We start from the raw sequence: 18310 nt of genomic DNA, 5'->3' as shown, positions 1-18310 counted from the left end.
CATCAGACCTTGAGTCCCTTATAGAACACTACAACAAACCTCTCCGGGGTGTTTGCTCCTCAGTTCTCCTCCTCGGCAGCAAATTCAACTGCAAGGAGTGACATCAGCACCCATGGAGGTGAAAACAAAAACACTGCACCTTCACCCCTTTGCTAATTGCCAAATCACAGCACGGGGCCAACACCAACAAATAGGCTGGGGAGTTATTCAGCCTCTAAAATTATTGTTGTTCTTCTTCTTTCTGGGATGGGACTGCACCAGGATTGCGGAAATTCAAGTTCAAACAGAGACAAGGAAGACAGGGAAAGCTTTATTAGAGTCCAGCCTCACCATGTGGCAGCTGGTTACAGGAGAGCAACTGGTGGGCAGGGGAGGTTTCCAGCATGCACAGGTGGGTGAGAAGGGCAAGGCTGTATTCCAAGCACGTGCTTGGCTCCAGGGCAGGGCATGCACACGGGATGCAGGCGCTCAGCAGGCTCCAGAAGTGTGTCCAGAAGGGTCTCTTGAACATGCATTTTTTGCTGAAGCTGAAAGTTTTATCAGAGAGAGAAAATAAATGTGCTGCGAGTAGGACCCCTCTGTGGGGGCTGTTGCCATGGGAGGCACAAGGTGCTTTGGATACAGCCTTGGTGAGAGTGGGGTCAGGACAGGCCCTGTGATCCAACATGCCTTGGAGAGGGGAACACAGAGCACCTGCCCACAGCCAGTGAAGGAAAGGTGGAAGGACACTCTGTCCCTGCAGAGCAAGGCTCGTGTCCCACAGGGAACCTGCACGTACATCAGTCAGTGCCTGCTGCTCCCTCACTCATTGGGAGCCTTTTGCTTCCTGTGGCTCCTTGTCCAGACCTAGGGCTGGACAAACCAGCAGCTCTGAGCCCTGGGAGAAGGAGCTCTGAAAGAAAATGTGAGAAAGAACTTGGCATTTAAGCTACTTCAAGTACTAGTCAAACCCAGCTTACCCATTTGTTCGATTTATTGAACTTCAAAGAGGTGCACGCTAAAGCATTAAGATTTACTGGTTTGGATTCCTCTCTGTACAAGTTCTTTCAACCAGTTTGAATGCACAAGGCTTTACAGACAGAAGTGCTGAAATACAGGATAAAACAAATCTAAAGTCCAAATCACTCCAGGAAGAAAAATTGTAGAAAACAAAACAAAACAAAACAAACCCCACCAAAACAAAACAAAAAAACAAACCCAAACCAACCAACCAAAAAAAAAAAAAGGGGAAGAAAAAATCCAACAAAAAACTGCAGCACTCCTCAGGGAAGGGACAGACTGCACGAGGAGAAACACAAAGGGGTGGGAGGCAAGCTAGTGTAGTCTCTGCCCAAAGCTTCTCTGTGCTGCTGCTCAGGGGATGGAGTTCAAAAGATCCTTGAGGAAGCTGTCGGGGTCATTGATTTCTGACAGGAGCCCTTTAAACAAAAGAAGACAAGACAGAAGAATTAGATCCAAAACACTGCTTCTCCTGCCCACACTGGGGATTTGTGCTGGGCATGTGTAACTCACTAAGGACAGCTGCAATCTTATTTTAAGTCTGGACACAAGAAGGATAAAAAAACCCTTGTTGGATTCATGAGCAGAAGGGAGGGACTGAAATGTGTGCATTAAATCCATATGGCACTTGCTCTTGTGCAGCTACAGGGATCCTGCTATGCTCCAAACACTGAACACGAAGGGACCAGCCTGAGGCACAACTCTTGACAGAAGTAAGAGCAGCTTCTCTGCATGTTTTCAGCATCTCCTGACTCCTGGGGGTACCAAAATCCCTTCAGCAGGAACTCTGGATGCACCCAACTGCTGCCTCCAGTGCACGGTCACATCTGTTTATCAAACCACACACCCCTCAAAGCACCTTCAGGCTCTAAGTCTGTTTAACAGAGCAGGGGGAGGAGCTGCAGGATCAGCTGGGAGAGAATTTCCTGTCTGGGGATGCTCAAATGTGTGTCCCAACTGTTTCTGAGACAGTTTAGGACTGCTGATGTCTCTGCTCTCCCTGTCTCATCCAAACAAGCTGCAGCAGTGTCAGGAACGCTGCTGTCTCCAGTCACGAGCACGAGGCAGCCTATAAAAGGGAAAGCACACACTCACCAGCCACGTCCAAAAACTCAGAAAACGTTTCCACTGGCATGAACTCCTCCTGGAAGGTTTTCAGGGCCTTGTCTGCAGCCTCGTGGATTGGCATGTCGTTGTGTCGGATGAACTCAGCGAGAGAGTAGGACCAGCCTCCCTCTGTGTTACTGGTAGGCACCTTCTGAGAGGGGAAAAGGAGACCAGATCAGTCTGAAAAACAACTATTTAAAACAGTAACTGTAAACCTTGGTGCTTTCTCCTGTTGCTCCTGGACTTGCATGCCCTGCCTCTGGTAAACATACCCCAGAGAACAAGTTATCCCACATGTGACTTCATCATCTTTTTGTGCAGAATGAAACAAGGTCACAGGCATCTTCTCACATCAACTACTTCACCTTCTTTAGAAGCTGCAGTTCTTGTGGATGCCCCTTCCTCCCACCTTACCCAACAGTTTCCCTTGGAATGTCCTTATTTCTAGGAACAATGAATAGGAAAAACAAGCAAACACACAATCCAGGAGTGCAGCCAACTGGCAAAGTCTCTCAGTTCTTCAGATACTGAACTGGGACAATAAGCACAGGCAGCTTCCTGTGGTCTTTCTGCTCTTACAAGGAGAAGAAGAAAAAAGAAGGAAGAAATTCTTCCCTGTGAGGGTGGGCAGGCCCTGGCACAGGGTGCCCAGAGAAGCTGTGGCTGCCCCATCCCTGGAAGTGTCCAAGGCCAGGTTGGACGGGGCTTGGAGCACCCTGGGCTGGTGGAAGGTGTCCCTGCCCATGGCAGGGGGTGGCACTGGATGAGCTTTAAGTCCCTTACAACCCAAACCATTCTTGTGACTCTATGAAGTTTTATGTTTACAAGGATCTTGGAAAAAGGAGCTTCAAACTTTGCCTTCTATTTCCAATTCATGGAGTTGCACAGGTTAGAAAGCTGAGATGGAAGAATTCCAGCTAGTAGAGATGAATTTCCAGGTTTTCCTTACCTTGAACATGTTGTAAATGAGATCTACAAGCGCCCAGAAGAGCAGGCCAGAGCGGTACGTTGCATATTCCTTCACTGCCTTATCTGCCAGTCTGGAAGACAATAAAATCAATCTGGGAGTTGATCACTTTATTATGCTCTGCAACCCATCTGATGAAAAGCACAAAAGCTGAAACAGCCAAAGAACGCACCAATAACACCCTGGGAACAGCTCTGAGGGAGCTTTGCTGTGTCCTCCTGCACATGAACCAAACACTGGGCACCTGAGAGTTCTCTGTGCAACCTTCCTAAGGCTGGGAAGTCACTTCACTCCAGCTGTGCCTGCTGTAACTACAGCAGGTTTGCCAACAAAACCTTATTTTACAGGAAGGAAACAAGCACAGAGGGAAGTGGAACTGTGACTGCTAAGACTCTATAGAAAGTCAACAGCAAAGTAAGAAAAACAATTTACAGCCTTTGTTTGTGTGTTAACTACCTGGAGAACAGCAGATTCCTGAAGGAATATCTAGGATTCAGACACATTCAGTGTCCATGTCAGAGAACATAATTTTGCTTCTAAATCACAGAAGTGTTTCCAAAAGACTCTGAGGGAAATATCTCTTAAGAAATGGAGGAATTTCCATTTAATATCTTCTTGGTTATTTTCTCACCAGCAAAGGACTTCTCTTGGAAATCCAGCATCTGGCTGCAGGAACGCTCCAAAAGGTGCAGAGCAGAGCTGGGATAACAGCTCCAAAGTTTACAGGATTAATCACAAACAGGTTCTGGCAAGGTGGAACCTCCTGCCAGCAGCTCTAATGGCTTTGGAATTTTCTTGCATGTGTTTCTCAGGTACATCTGCCCCATCACATGCTGCTTCCTGCTCAACACTTAAAAGCCTTGGAGAAAATAAAAAGCCCTTTTTTATGCATTCAGAACCAGCTCAGCTGCTGCTGCTGCAGGTCAGCAGCACAGCAGAGCATCCTGACCACAGCCCAACTCCAGCCGGCCACAGGCTGGGCTTGGTTTGGGGGAAATGAACGTTTTCAGCTCTTATTAAAGGCTCCATTTGCGTGTCTGTCCTTAAAACAGACATCTTAGTAGGTGGCAGCCTGCTCAGGCGGCTAAGCTTAATTATTTAAAGGAAAATCAATTAGTAAAGGTGACTAAATTTCCACGGGAAGAACAGCAACTCGGAGCGAGGCTAATTCCGGCCTCCCAAATACTGCAAGACAGGCTCTGCTTTCATGTGAATGGTTTTGATCTAATTGGAGTCTGCTCCTTTAATTGAAAACTAAAAGGCCCTTGTGGGTTAAGGCTGGTAGTTACCTTCTGGAACAGCTATTTCATGTAAGAGCTGCAGCATTTCATTCCTGTGAGCTGGTTCAGCTCATCAGAACTGCCAGCAGAAAGCCAGACATGGACACTTGGGAATATTTTAAAGGTCATGGTCAAGAGTAAAGGTTAAAAAAATCAAAAGGGTATTTTCCTTCCAAATGAAAGCTACACTGAAAGTGTCCACAGGAGTTTTCAAGTCAGAATTCTCAGTTCAGTAATAATGAACAGGTCACTTGATTCAGTTCTTCGGAATTGGTAAATTACATTTACAAGAAAAGAACAAATCCGGAACTCGGATCCATTCTGGTAATTAGCTTTGTGTTTAAATAGAAAGTGTTTCTAAAACACAGGAGGTGCTGAGCCTCTCTCCCTTTGGTCCTGCAGACACCTGTGACGCTGTCACTGCTGGCAGAGCCATTTTTGGCCGGATCTGCCCCAGTTGTGTCACCCTGGCTGAGCAGCTGGATGGACACGCCCCATGGACAGGGACATGCAGGGTCTGCTGCCTTCCCCTGAGTACAAGGGAACACAGATTATTGCTGCATTTGCATATGATTTACGAGATTTTGGGGATCATGAGTTGATCTTCTGAAATGCCCTGTTAGTTCCTGCAGTGACTTCTCTCCATTCTCCCTGCACAGGCAACAGTGAGTCCTCGAGTCTCTCTAACCTTCACCCCAGTGTTCCCAGAATGGAGCTGCTCCCAGACATCCCCATCAAATGTGGAATGCTAATTTTAATCTTTTGCATGCAGACATGTTACTGTGGTGTCACAGACACTGCCTCCTCTCTGCCTCAGCCTACAAATTCAAGGTATTGGCACTTATCTGCACAGCATTTCACCATCCATCGCCCTCTTCCTGATTTTCCACAAGAATAAATAAGCATAGACCTTGGAAATCAGAATTGCCATACTGCTATTTCTGAGAGCCTTTACCAGAGGAAGGCTTTGTGCTCTCTTAGTCTGCAGAGATTAAAGAAAGCCCTTGAAAAAACCTTGACATAATTCCCGAGCACTGTTTCTGAGTGTTCCCCTGAAATTCCAGAGGTTGGTTTAGCTGGAAGTTTTTGCTGTGTCTGTTTAAATCAGCTTTTATTGCATAATGCCTGGGGAAGGAACAGAATCATTTACTGAGGGTTTAAAAAACACCCAACACCCACAGCAAACACACCGAGGGGCTTTGTTTTCCCAGCCCACAGCCCTGTGCCCAGTAAAACAGCCCTCCAGGACAGCACCTCCTGGATCTGGTAAACCCCCTTTCCCAGAATTCAGGCAGGGACGGGGAAACAGGGGACAGGTTGAGCTTGAAACCAGCACAGGGCTCTCTCCCTTTTCCAGGAGCACTGGCACATTCTGGGTTGTGTGTAACTACTCTGTAATGACTTTATCAGACACATAATTAATGTCATCAGCATGAGAATGCCCTTTAAGGCGACTTAGAATAATAATGAATTGATCCCTAATTATGACAGCTATTTAAAATCATCTTTTCAGAAACTGGAATTCCCCTTCTCTCTTTGGAAATATGTGCCTTTGTCATGCAGGCACAGCCACTTATTCTTGTGCTTCGAGTGCCTGACAGCTGCTATTGATTTTTTTCTTTTTTAAAAGCAATGGCATTTGATTTCTATTTCTATTTTCCTATTTCAGGGAGGCTGGTGCACTGATCAAAAGAGCACAGAGAGAGCTTCTTTACTGAGGCAAGCAGGGAGTGTTCCAGCTCTGAGACAGCACACAGCAGGAGTTACTCCAGCGCTTCACTCAGATGGGGGGGAATAAGAATCTTCCCTACTTTCAGCTATACTCCTGGAAAAAGCATAATTTCCATTGATCAGCTGATTGATCCACTCCAAAACCCATCCAAATTAAATGCTCCTGCTCACACCAGCACTGGGATGTGGCTGCAGCCACTCCAGGCCAGGCTGGACAGGGCTTGGAGCAACCTGGGATAGCAGAAGGTGTCCCTGCCCATGGCAGGGGGGAACTGGATGGGATTTGAGGTCCCTTCCAACCCAAACCATTCTGGGATTCTACAGCTGTGCAGCTCTGTACAAGCTACTCAGAAGGGTAAATGTCTAGTGTTGTAGCTACACACACTCCTTCCTCTTGCTGCCCATAAGCTGCGAGGGGCTCAGTGACACGAGGGGTCCAGTGACAGCGACACGAGGGGCTCAGTGACACGAGGGGTCCAGTGACAGCGACACGAGGGGCTCAGTGACACGAGGGGTCCAGTGACAGCGACACGAGGGGCTCAGTGACAGCGACACGAGGGGTCCAGTGACAGCGACACGAGGGGCTCAGTGACACGAGGGGTCCAGTGACACGAGGGGTCCAGTGACACGAGGGGTCCAGTGACAGCGACACGAGGGGCTCAGTGACACGAGGGGCTCAGTGACACGAGGGGCTCAGTGACACGAGGGGTCCAGTGACACGAGGGGTCCAGTGACACGAGGGGTCCAGTGACACGAGGGGCTCAGTGACACGAGGGGCTCAGTGACAGTGACACCAGTGGCTCTGGGGTGCTGACTGACCTGCTGGCCCCTCCTGGTGACACCACCCGTGCGTGGGAGGTGACCAGGAGCCGTTTGAGGATCTCTACCCTCATGGATCTCCACTTCTCCGGGGGTGAGATGTGCAGTGCCAGCACCGTGTAGTAGTGGGGCCCGTCCACCTCGTAGGCACTCTCCACCCACTTCTCCTTGGGGTGCTCCAGGAAGCTCTGCAGGTTCTTCTCCTCCCTTGAAGTTGCTCGAGTTCTGGAACACAGGAAAAGCTTCAGCAGCTGCTCTGGCTCTGACAGGGTCACCTGCTGCTTCCCAGGAGCTTTAGGACACTGTATCCGTGCAGTCCTGCACAGGGAACAGCAGGGCCATCTGGGCAGCTTTGGCCCAAATTCACCCACAGGGTGAGGATTTGCTCTCAGTGGAGACACAAACCTAGCAACTCATTTTCCTTGCAGAAGTTTGCAAGGCAGCTGGCATTGCCCCAATAGAGAGCAATACATTACAGAGCTATTTCCCCTTTTTTTAAGCAAAAAATAAATGGAGTCAGGCCAGCAAGTTCATGCATTCGAGTTGTACCATCTCCATCAGACACTACACACGTGACTGCAGCTCCTACAGCCACACCTGAGAATCCATTTGTATTATTTATCTACTGCAAAAGCAATCCCTGAGAGATACAGGCCAGTTTCAAACAAGAAATATCCTGTACCTACTGCAAGCTTAGATACATGTTTTTTATCCTCTCCCCTAGAGCTCCAGTCTCTTCAGGAGTCCCAGCACCCCAGGACTGACTGTGCAAACTCTGTGTTCCAGCACACTTTGTGAAGATGGATCACACTTTCCCACACCTATTGCTCTACTGCAGCCAGGTAGGATCTTTGATTCTACCTCCCTATCAGGTATAAAGCAGCATCCCAGCAGATAAAGCTGTGGCTGGTGTCAGGATTGTGTGACCTTTGCATGTGCTAGGTGATGCAGCTGGTAGCTCTTTATTTTCTCCAATTAATATCAAAACCAGAATGCATTTTTTCCAGGGCTGCCCAGAGGGCTGTGGGCTCTCTGGTGCCAACAAGTAGCCAATGAGATGAAAAGAACAGTTTCATTTATCTGTCTCCCAAGGGACTGGGAAAACAACAGCACAGGGATCTGGAGATAGATATTAAAAACAATAGACAAATTGTATTAGAGCCAAAATGTTGATTAGTTCCAGGCAGGAAAGGGAGAGAGATTCCACTGCATTGCATTTGGAGTGACCTTGAAGATGTGTGGATTTTAATATTTATACTCTCATTTAATTACTATTACTTACTAGTATCTAACTACTCAAATAAAAGATATATATGGGCAATCCATCTTTGCATGATCAGAACCAGCTCATGCATTCCAAAGCATTTGGGTGCCTATGGATTCATGTCATGCCAAAGTACTGTTTTATTGGTAAAAAAGACTAATGATAATTAAAAACAATAATTAAAAATAGCAGAAAAATCAGATGGACCTGAACATCCAGGAGAATTCCAGTATGTCAAAACTGGAAACAAAACTGTGTTATTTTAATACTGAATAAAATAAAACCAGGGTTAAGTTTTCAGCTAACAATTACTTCACCACAGTGTCTCTTCTGTCTGCTCAGGAGAAAATTAAGCTGGCAGCGTTTCTTTAATCTAATAACCCTGTTGCTCACCCCAGAGGTAATAATTACATCTAGAATGGAAAGAGAAGCTAATTCCCAATTGCTTTTACTCAATAGATTCCCTGTTATCCTGCATGTCCAGGCGGCAACGCTTCACTCCAAACAATGTAAATCCCTAACAACCTACTTAAGATGTGCAATTGGGTTCCTCCTAAAACTTTTGTGTGATTTTCCATCTTTCTTGCCACATACTCATAACAAAGCCCAGACTGCAGCACTCAAAGACCTTTCTGAGACTAAGAGTGAAGGCAGAGGTTGTTGCTAAGTGAAGGTACTGACGTGTTGAGGACGTAGAGCACCGTGTGGATGATGTAGGGGATGAGGTGGATGTTGCTCTCCCTTCCTCCCCCTCCAGTGTCTATGCTGAAGGATTGCTCCATGGCAAAGCGCAGGAAGAGCAGTTTGATGTCATGGACATTGAGCTGGTAGGTGGGTTCCCGCTGCCCCGTGCACTCCTGCAGGTACGTGTTGTGCCTGGAAAACAGCAGGAAGGGCTCCTTGAATACAAAGGTTAATGGAATTCCTTCTGCCACAGCACAGCTCTGAATCTGAGCACGTATTTCACAGAAATAGAGCTTTAAAGAATGAACAGACTATAAAAATACAGTCCCTGCTACCTTGGATTAACCTCCCCTAAGGGAGGCTCTCAGCTTACTCTGGCAAATCCAATTCCATGTGCAGACAGAGATACACTCACCAATATTCCTTCCTCATGTCCAGGGCCTGGGATACAGTTCCCTGGCTGAAATGCATTCAGGATGTTACCACTCCTGATTTCACAGAATCATAGAATGCTCTGGGTTGAAAGAGCCCTTAAAGTTCATCCAGTGCCACCCCTGCCCTGGGCAGGGACACCTCCCACCAGCCCAGGTTGCTCCAAGCCCCGTCCAACCTGGCCTTGGACACTTTCAGGGATGGGGCAGCCACAGCTTCTCTGGGCACCCTGTGCCAGGGCCTGCCCACCCTCACAGGGAAGGATTTCTTCCTACTATCTGATCTAAAACTACTCCCTTTCAGTTTAGGAATTTCTAATGCCACTGTACAAACCCAGCACAAGGTGGACCAGAATCCTGACATCAGGATCTCCATGTGCTCCACGTAAGAGGTCAGGTACCTCACTACCATGCAACAGGGGTTTGAAAACCTACATGAGGCAATCTCTTGGTGTCAGACAGGTTTCTTTTGAAAAGCAGGGGGTCTCTGGGCCACAAATGAATCAACACTGTTCCTGCATCTTCATGAGTAACTGGGGGCTAAGGACGTAACGAAATTATTTATTTATATGAAGCCAAGAAGCAAACAAACATCTGCACTTTTTTAGGAGATCCACTCTAGGTGGCAGAATCTGAAATGGCTCAGTTTAACTAAGACTCAGCTGCCACCACCCTTGATTCCTTGGTTTTAACCCAGCCTGTGTGGCGATGTCCTGACTCACCTTCCCAAAAGCACCCCAGCTCTCTGTACTCACCGTGCTAGGCACGTAGCAAAAGCAGACTCTGGCACGTGAGGTCCCCAGACCGGCAGGAGCCCATTGCACTTGGTGTTGGCATTTTGCAGGGCTGCACTTTCCCATTCCTCACGGCCCCGAGCGAGTCTGCATGGAGAGAGCGAGCCACACCCAGGCAAGTTAGCAAGTTAGAAGGATGCAAAGAACCCATCCAAAAAATGACAGTTCCACAGCTTCTTGAAATTATGGACTTCACTCTGCAGTGCCCAGGCCTGCCCAGTATCAAAGCAGCCCACAAGAGAGAAGCCTGTGGCTGTAAAGTGATCAACAACTAGGCAAATCCATTTGGCGTTCCGAGGTCCAGTGCCACGATCCCAAACTACCCTGGAAAAGAACTTGAGCCCCCAAAGACCAGAACGTACCTCACAGCTGCAAGGTGACAGTCGTAGTGGACGATGTTGAAGTGAGAGACTGTGCTGTACCCTTGCTGTTTTCGTGGTTTGTTCTCAAACTCCTCGAGTGCCACGCGCTTGGTGAAGGTGTAAATTCCCAGGACTTTGGTGGGCTGCAATGACACCACAGTTGTCTCCAAAATTATTCACTTCTGCAACAGTTCACATTTTGTGCTATTTTGACACTTCACTAAATTTAACCTTTCTGGGTCCCAACCTCAACATACGTTTTTCCAGCTTTCACTGAAAACACACTTCAACTTCCCAACCACCTCTGGAATTACCAATCTTAAGAGCCAAACCTGAGATTTCCTCATCTCTCAGTGCCAGTGTCCCAGCCTTTGTGCAGCCAGATACTGACTGGGAAGTCCCCTCAGCTGGTGAGAGGGTTTTGAAAATGCACCTCCCATTGCCTGGAACTTGTGTCTCCCATCACCTGGAACTTCCATCTCCCTTTACCAGGGACTTTTATCTCCCTTTACCTGGAACTTGTATCCCTCCCGGCAGATGCAGCAGGTCAGACCTGGCTCTTCTATCAGCTCCTCCATCTGTTTTAGCAGCGCAGTCTTGGTCACTACCTGACCTTTCTCATTTGTCTGGAAGAGAGAAAAGCTCAAGTAGGTTAAAAAGAACAATGAGCACCACCATCCCCACCACTGGAACTGGAATGCCCGTCCTGTGTTTACTCTCCCAGGTGAACTGGGATATCTGTCAATAAATCATCTCACACAGTTCCTTGTGTGGTAGTTTTAGCAAGACAGAAAGAAAAGGCCATGAGATCATCAGCCTGCTGTCAGTGCCACCAGACATTACCGTCATCCCCAGAGTGCCCAGGGCCTTCTGCCTCATGGCCATGGCCATTCGCTTCTTCTCTGCTCGAGTCTCCTTCCGGGCAGCGTCGATCTTCTTGTTCACCTCCGGGTGCTCCCTCAGTGCCTCCAGCAGATTCTCTGCCAACGTCCCGATCCCCTCGTCACTAGAAACCTGCTCCAGTTTGTGCAGGTTGGTAATTGAGTCTGTTCCTATTAGCACCTGATGGGGATGGAAGCACAGCACTCTGTTCAGGAAAGGGGTGCCCAGGACAGTGGTTGTCCCCTCACCCACCGTGACAGCAGCGCTGAGCTGCGACAACCTTTGCCAAGTGCCTTCCTTCCTTTCCTGATGCTCCTACATCGTGAACCTGGGCCCTAAAACTGTGTATGACTCTGGGGCAATTTGCCTCTCCCCTGGCTGTTAGTAAGAGCTCAGATGGGAATGTTGGATAAAATATTTGTTCTATTTTGTGCTATGACACTGTGTTGATGTCTTAAAACAACAATCAGGCCCCTAGAAACTTATCATCACCTAAATTACCTTCATATTGGTGTGTAAATCTCAGACATAAGGAAATATTTAAGCCTAAGAAAATATTTAAGTCAAAATCTCCTGACTCTTCCAGACTAGCAGATGACACTTGAAGTTGGTGTGTCTCTCCAAGCCCAACAACAATCAGTGTAGAATCAACTACTGTAGCCACAAAAGCAGAGTAACAAGCCAGCCCCTTGCCCTCCAAAGAGCCCCCTCACCTGTGTTGCAGGGTGCTGTGTTGCCAGTCCTCGCAGCAGGCGCAGGATAAAAGGAAGTGCAGGTCGGGATAAGAACTTCTTCCATATGTCTGCATCCAAACTGCACAGAAAACAAGAGGCAGCAGCTGAAGGGCAGTCACCATTCCCAAAAGGGGCTTGGCAGGCACCCAGCAGCACAGCTCATGGAGCAGAGGCTGCAGGAAAGACAAGCTCCTTTCCCCTTGTGTCCCTCCTCTGCTAATCAATGAAGTGACATTCCCATTCCCACCTCCATGCTGAGCACACACAGTGTCAGCTCGGAGCCTTGGCACTTATGTTCATGAGTTGGCCCTTCCAGCAAAAGCTCTGTTATGGTGCAATAGGAGGGAACAGGCAGGAAACACAAGTACTGTGATATCCAAGGAATCAGATGGGTATAAAACAGGAGGATTTCAGGCTTTTTAGCCCATCCTTATGTGCACTGTCTCACCAGCCCCGCTGCATCACAGCTGTCCCAACTCTAAATGGGGACTTATTAACAGCTTTCTTGGAAGACTGTGGTGATGGAATGAGAGAAGCATGTTCAGGACAGTCTCACAGAGTAATCACATACATTAAGTAGTGTCTCTTACTTCTTTGCACTGGGAATGTGCTTTTTCATGTAATCCAGGGCATTCTGTGTAATTCCCTTCTGCAGGATGAGATCTTTCAGCTGATGGCCATTGCTGTTGTTCTTTATTCCAGCTGCTATTTTACAGAAGCAGTCTAGGAAAACTTTATCATCTCCACTGTGCTCCTCATCATACCTGAATGAAGAGAAGAAACAGTAATTTGGAGGCTCTCCAAAAACCCCTGCCTGTAATTCTCAGCACATTATTCTGAATTTTGTATCTACTCCAGTTGAGAGACTCAGAAAAGCTACTCAGACCCCTGTCACCTCAGAATATACCCTAAAGACCTATTTCTCAAGCTAAAGTGTACATATTTCTTATAAAAATGGCTTGGAAGTGAAAAAGGAAATTAAGCTCAATGCACCAAGAGTCTCTGAAGCTTTGCATTACACTGAAGTAAGAATCAATGAGACAAGAAGGGACAGCCATGTCAGGCATGCCTGATTTCACTGTCAGCTTTTAGCTGAATGATGAACAACATACTTATCAAAGTTACAGTAGGGCTTGAAGCGATCCACCAGGATCTGCATTTTCTCCATCTCCCCGAAGGACAGGTAGGGGATGATCCGTAACAGGCCCTGCAGGACACTGAGGTTGGAACGGACAAAGGTGCTGTTAATCTGGTCCAGCAGCATCACCAGCTGGTCCTTGTCACCTGTGAGGAGGAGGTTGCCCTGCAAAGGAAGAAGAGAAGGATTTATGTTCAGGAATAAATCTACAACCTTCAATAAAATCCTCACTAGCTCTGAGACTACTCCAGTTTTGAAGGATTACAGGTCTAGTGCCTAATAAAGGCAGCCTGATGAAGAACAAAACCCAGCCTCATTCCCAAAGATCCTGTGGAATGGCTGTATCAACCCCTCAGGATGACACTTGACTTATTCCACCTATTGGTAAAGATTTTCCAGTCAAAGTCTAATAATTCCAACCCAAAGGACATCAGATTCCTCTCCTCCCATAATTTCAAAAGATGAATGAGAAACCCTTCTCATTCGCAGTCTAGTTGAGATATAGTTTTATCCTCAATTAGCTGGAAAATCAATCATGTTTTCAACACATACAAAAATACTTCAAAAAACAAGGCCAAGCTGTGTCTTTTCTTGTCTGACCCTGGCCTGTGGCCCAAAGCAGGAAGGAAGGGATCCAAGCAGAGCCCAACAACCCCCACCCCAACTGTGCAAGCCTCAGCCTAAAGAAGCCTCACAGTGCTTTTGTTTTAGAGTGCCCCTCCTCCAAGGCCTGCTAAGACATGCCAGTGCAACAAGGGTTAGACTCCCTGTTAACACTCCTCTCCAGCTCCTGCAGCTCAGCATCCCTGTAATCAGATTATTTGCAAGCCTTGAATCCCAAACAACATTTCCATTTGTGCACAGAGCCCCAGGCACTCACCTTGTCCTCGCTCAGAGGTTCTGCATTGGATTCATCCAGAATGATCTCCATTATACTGAGCACTTGCTCTGCCACAGCTGCTCCTCCACTGTCCTTACTCTCCTGCTCAGCCACCAGAGCCTGGAAGAGATGGAAGCAGTTAGAGAACACCAGCATTAATTGGTTTAAGTGACCCACATGCTCCCAGCCACTAACACATCAGGAATGTCAAACAGAATTTGCAGTGCCAGCACAGCAGTATTTTGGATATCTTGTAGTTGTCTTAAGGGAGCATGGTAGAAGTAGCTTAAGTTCATTGGAGTTCATGGAAAACAGTTTATGGAAGCTCAGGTTGTCCTTACCAAGTTCAGAGTTCCCAGCATGACATTCAAAGTGTTCATCTCTGGCTTGACCAACTGCTGACGATTTATTTTCACCTTCACACAGTAACTAAAGAGCTTTAACAACACCTACAAAATACAGAGAAGGGATTCTCTATGGTACCTTCAAAATGAGCAGGATTTTGCTGAACCTAAAAGCACCCATAATATACCTGATTTCCAGACTTGTGGGGTAAAGTACAAGCCAGATTTTTACAGCAATATAATTCTTAGCACAACTTGGTTTTCAGGTAAGGCCAAGGCAGAAAACAATCACTAGCAAGACACGCTTTAGTCTTACCAACTCCTCAGCTTCTATACACCAAGTCTTTGTAAGGAATTGTTAACCAAGAGGAACAGGAGAGGGAAAGAAGGGATTTCTCAGGTTTTCATTCAATAATGAATTGAAACCTCTGCTCCAACACAAGACAGACTGTTTACACTTCACTGTGGCATTTTGCATTGTGTAACTCCTGACCCCCCAGAGCCAAAGCTGGGACTCACAGTTAAGAGGTGCCGGCCTTGTTTGAAGTCCTTGATCCCAGTCAGTCTGTTGAGCATGCACTCCAAGCCTCCACACGGGGCCATGACTCCTGCCATCTTATAAACTTCTTCCTCGTCCTCCTCTTCATCTACAGGACAGACACAGCTTGTGAGGAGAGGAAGCAGCCACAATGTGAAAAACCCATGCAGCACACGGTCAGAGTGAAGGAAAAATGGAGAGTACAACAGGACACATTTATCAGCAGTTCAAGTCACTTCAGTTGTACTGGATTTGAAAAGAATTAAGAGCAGGAATATGAAGAAGGGCTGGGCAGAATGGTCCCTATGCATGCAAGTGTTCCCATTTGAAGCACAGCTTTAAAGCCTCGTTAAAACCCTCCTTCACTTTAGGTGAAGCAGGTAAATGCAGCAAAAGCAGTGTCAATCAACGTTAAGCTCACTGCTGTGAGGATAATAATGTCATTGCTCTGCAGAGAACTCAGATTTCAAATCTAATCCCAGCTTTCAGCAGACAAATGCTTTACCAGTGGTGGAGTCAAGAGACTCGATGAATTCCTCAGTTGCATCCCCCAGTAACCCCCGCATGCGGTAAATGATCCTCATTGGCTCCCCCTGCAAGAGCAGAGCTTTATATTAATTATATCTCTCTGGACACTTCTAGACAAGTTTGATTCTCATTACAGTGTGTAACAGACACCCCAGCCTCAGTTCTCCTTCGTGCTGTTCCACCTGACACAGGGAGATCTTTCACTCCCTCATTCTCCCTCACTGAGATGAATTAAAAACAACAGTAAAGCCACCTGCAAAAACATCATTAACTCATCCATTGGTCTGTCCAGCTTTTCTTGGCACTGCCAACTAATTGACAGGCTGGTAATAAACAGCCTCTTCCTCCTTACAACTCCTCCAAGTTTCTTTGGACACCAGTGAAAGATGTAGCCAAGGAAAATGGGTTCATCTACAGACAAATGTCTGCTTTCCATGGCAACCTTTCCTCTGAGGGTATGGCACAGCATACCTGGGAATACAGGGAATAGGCACAGCCCAAGAAATGAAGCAGGACAGATTAATTGGGTGAATGCTTTCATACAGATAAAATCTGCAGTGATGCAAAATGGAAGAGGAGCAATTTAATGAGCTTTCAGTAAGACAGTACATCACTGAAATGATACAGCCAAACAAGCTGTGCTTTTACCCTGGGAGAGGACCAGTTTTCCAGATGCATTTCCAGCTGGAAACACTGACAGCATATCACCAAACTTTCCATTTTAATCCATAGGTCTGAATAAAAAGCAGAAAAGAAAAATCCCAGATTTGGGAGCAGGAGACCTTTGGAGAGAAAACCTGTCAGTGAGTGCGCTAAGCCTAATGTGGAATAAGCAGAGCTTAATGTCACAGCAAACACAGAGCACAGGGAGAGCCCCGGGGGGAAGAGCTGCTCAAAGGCCACGCTGGCGACCAGCAATTAACTCCACAGGGGCCCTGGTAAAATGGCAGATGAACAAAAAAAGCCAGTGAGAGACAAGGGAAACAAAAAGGGGCCCGAGGTTGCGTTCCTTGTGCGCCTGTCGATTCCCAAGGAACCGGAGCCGCGGCTCCGGGAGATGCTCACAAAGGAAGACAGATGAAAGCTGTTCATCCACAGGAATGCTGAGCAAAGTCTGCCTTTCACCATCAGTGCTGCATCCTGGGAGAGCTGCACACCGGCTCCAGCTCAGCATCCCATGGAAACAGCACCTCACTGCTCTGAGCGGGCTGGGGCAGCACAGGGGATGATTTCCATCAGTGACTTGATCAGAGTTCCCATCAGAACTCACAGATTGAGACCAACACCTCACTTCCCTATCCCCATTACCAAAAAATTATCACTGGCACAAGTTTTGGGTTTGATTTTGCAGTACTGAAGGGGTTTTTACTGAAATAAAGCTGAATTTTTACTGAACTTTTACTGAAATAAACCTGTTCCCCATAGCATCATGCACTGAACACAGGCGTTTGTTTGAATTCTTCCCCACAAATGGCTTCAGGAAACTGAGGTTTCAAAGGGGATTAAAATGCAGAAGGGAATGAAGGATGAACAAGACATGTTGGGTAAATTAGGGGGTTCTACGATCTGAAGTGCCTCCAAAACATATTTGTAATGGGCAAGATTTAGTTTGATGGTCTCAGTGGGAGTTTATTTCAGTGGCTACAAGAAAAGGAAGGGAAGAGTTTGTTTTGGACCACATCCACCTCTGGAACAAGCCTACTGTGACAGGGTGGACAAGACCCTTGGGACTGTTGGGCCCATTCCTTCATGTGAAAAACACACAACACACACTACAAAGAGCAAACTGGAAGGATGAATCTGTCAAATGCTTGAGATCCATAAGAAAATATGCAAATATGGAGAAACATTGGCTGTTCTCTGCATAAATAACTTGGGTTCACCTCTGAAGCACAGACTGATGGAGCAGCCTGGTGTCGCTGTCTGTGCACACACATTAAACTGTCGTGTGCAGATGGAGTGTGAAATGTGCTTTGAAAGGCAGTGACAAAGTTCAGCTCTTTCCCCAAAGGAATGTAAGGAGGTTTCTATCAGGAACACAGTCATGTATCTGATGCACTGCCAGCTCACCTGGGGAGCGGTGTGTGCTTTTAGATCATTCATGTTGCAGGGCTGTGCACAGTCTATCCTAAATAGAGCACCAAACAGTGCTGACCAATCATACCAAAAAATAAATCCTGACTTGTGTGACTATGATTTTTTCCCCATTTTTTTGTTCCTATGAAGGACAGGTACTTTCTGTTGTCAATGTTTATAAAGAAAACACAAACCTCATTTGTGGGACACCACACCTTCTTGTAGACCTCAGCCACAGGCAGATCCAAACTGATGATCTTATTGTTCACCAAAAGCTGAAAAGGATAAAATAACAAGTCAAGCACAGGCTCAAGTTGCACCACCATCCCAGCAATCACCAGCTGCCCAAAAATGGTGTCTCCACATATCAGTGCAAGAAATCCACATGTGCATCCTCACCTCCATCCCACTGTCATCCTCCAGTAGAGCCACCAGGTCACAGTCCTGACAGATTTTGTTCTTGATGTCCCTCATGAGTGGCCCAATGCCAGGCTCGTTACTGCTGTAGGGATTCCCTGGCATTCTGCCCTGTAAGAAGTCTTCCTGCTGAGGATCTTTCTCCAGGGTTACAAAGAACTCAGTGACTTCATTCTCTTCCTAAGAACAGCAGCAGAGACAGAGTGAGTTTTTTCCCAGCTCCAGTTTTGGCATTTTGATGGCAGCAAGTGACAGGATGTCCCTAAACCTTCAGTACTTCCACCACCTGCTGTACATTCCACACATGTGACACTCAGAGGATATCCAGGATCATT

General features: G+C 47.0%; 1 protein-coding gene across 6 annotated transcripts in view; it reads right to left on the bottom strand.

The window, feature by feature from the left end:
- Nucleotides 1-288: 288 nt before the first annotated feature.
- The window catches only part of UBR4 (ubiquitin protein ligase E3 component n-recognin 4), an 80230-nt gene continuing 62208 nt past the window's right edge, over nt 289-18310 (bottom strand). For 5 of the 6 annotated variants that reach the window (XM_050322324.1, XM_050322326.1, XM_050322327.1 and 2 more), the window contains 18 exons: nt 17958-18155; nt 17753-17833; nt 15460-15547; nt 14936-15063; nt 14414-14521; nt 14073-14192; nt 13167-13357; nt 12645-12818; nt 12034-12133; nt 11282-11500; nt 10951-11064; nt 10439-10581; nt 10038-10163; nt 8849-9043; nt 6904-7128; nt 3056-3146; nt 2095-2257; nt 289-1418 (listed from right to left, as the gene is read on the bottom strand). In XM_050322324.1, coding sequence (XP_050178281.1) covers nt 1354-1418; nt 2095-2257; nt 3056-3146; nt 6904-7128; nt 8849-9043; nt 10038-10163; nt 10439-10581; nt 10951-11064; nt 11282-11500; nt 12034-12133; nt 12645-12818; nt 13167-13357; nt 14073-14192; nt 14414-14521; nt 14936-15063; nt 15460-15547; nt 17753-17833; nt 17958-18155 — 2529 coding nt within the window. In that variant the 3' untranslated portion in view covers nt 289-1353. The remainder of the gene's footprint in view (nt 1419-2094; nt 2258-3055; nt 3147-6903; nt 7129-8848; nt 9044-10037; nt 10164-10438; nt 10582-10950; nt 11065-11281; nt 11501-12033; nt 12134-12644; nt 12819-13166; nt 13358-14072; nt 14193-14413; nt 14522-14935; nt 15064-15459; nt 15548-17752; nt 17834-17957; nt 18156-18310) is intronic. The other variant, XM_050322325.1, reaches the window with a different exon arrangement.

This window comes from Myiozetetes cayanensis, unplaced genomic scaffold, assembly GCF_022539395.1.
Source record: "Myiozetetes cayanensis isolate MyiCay16 unplaced genomic scaffold, myiCay2020 scf28, whole genome shotgun sequence".
Taxonomy (NCBI): Eukaryota; Metazoa; Chordata; class Aves; order Passeriformes; family Tyrannidae; genus Myiozetetes; species Myiozetetes cayanensis.
This window is presented reverse-complemented; position numbering and strand designations above follow the sequence as displayed.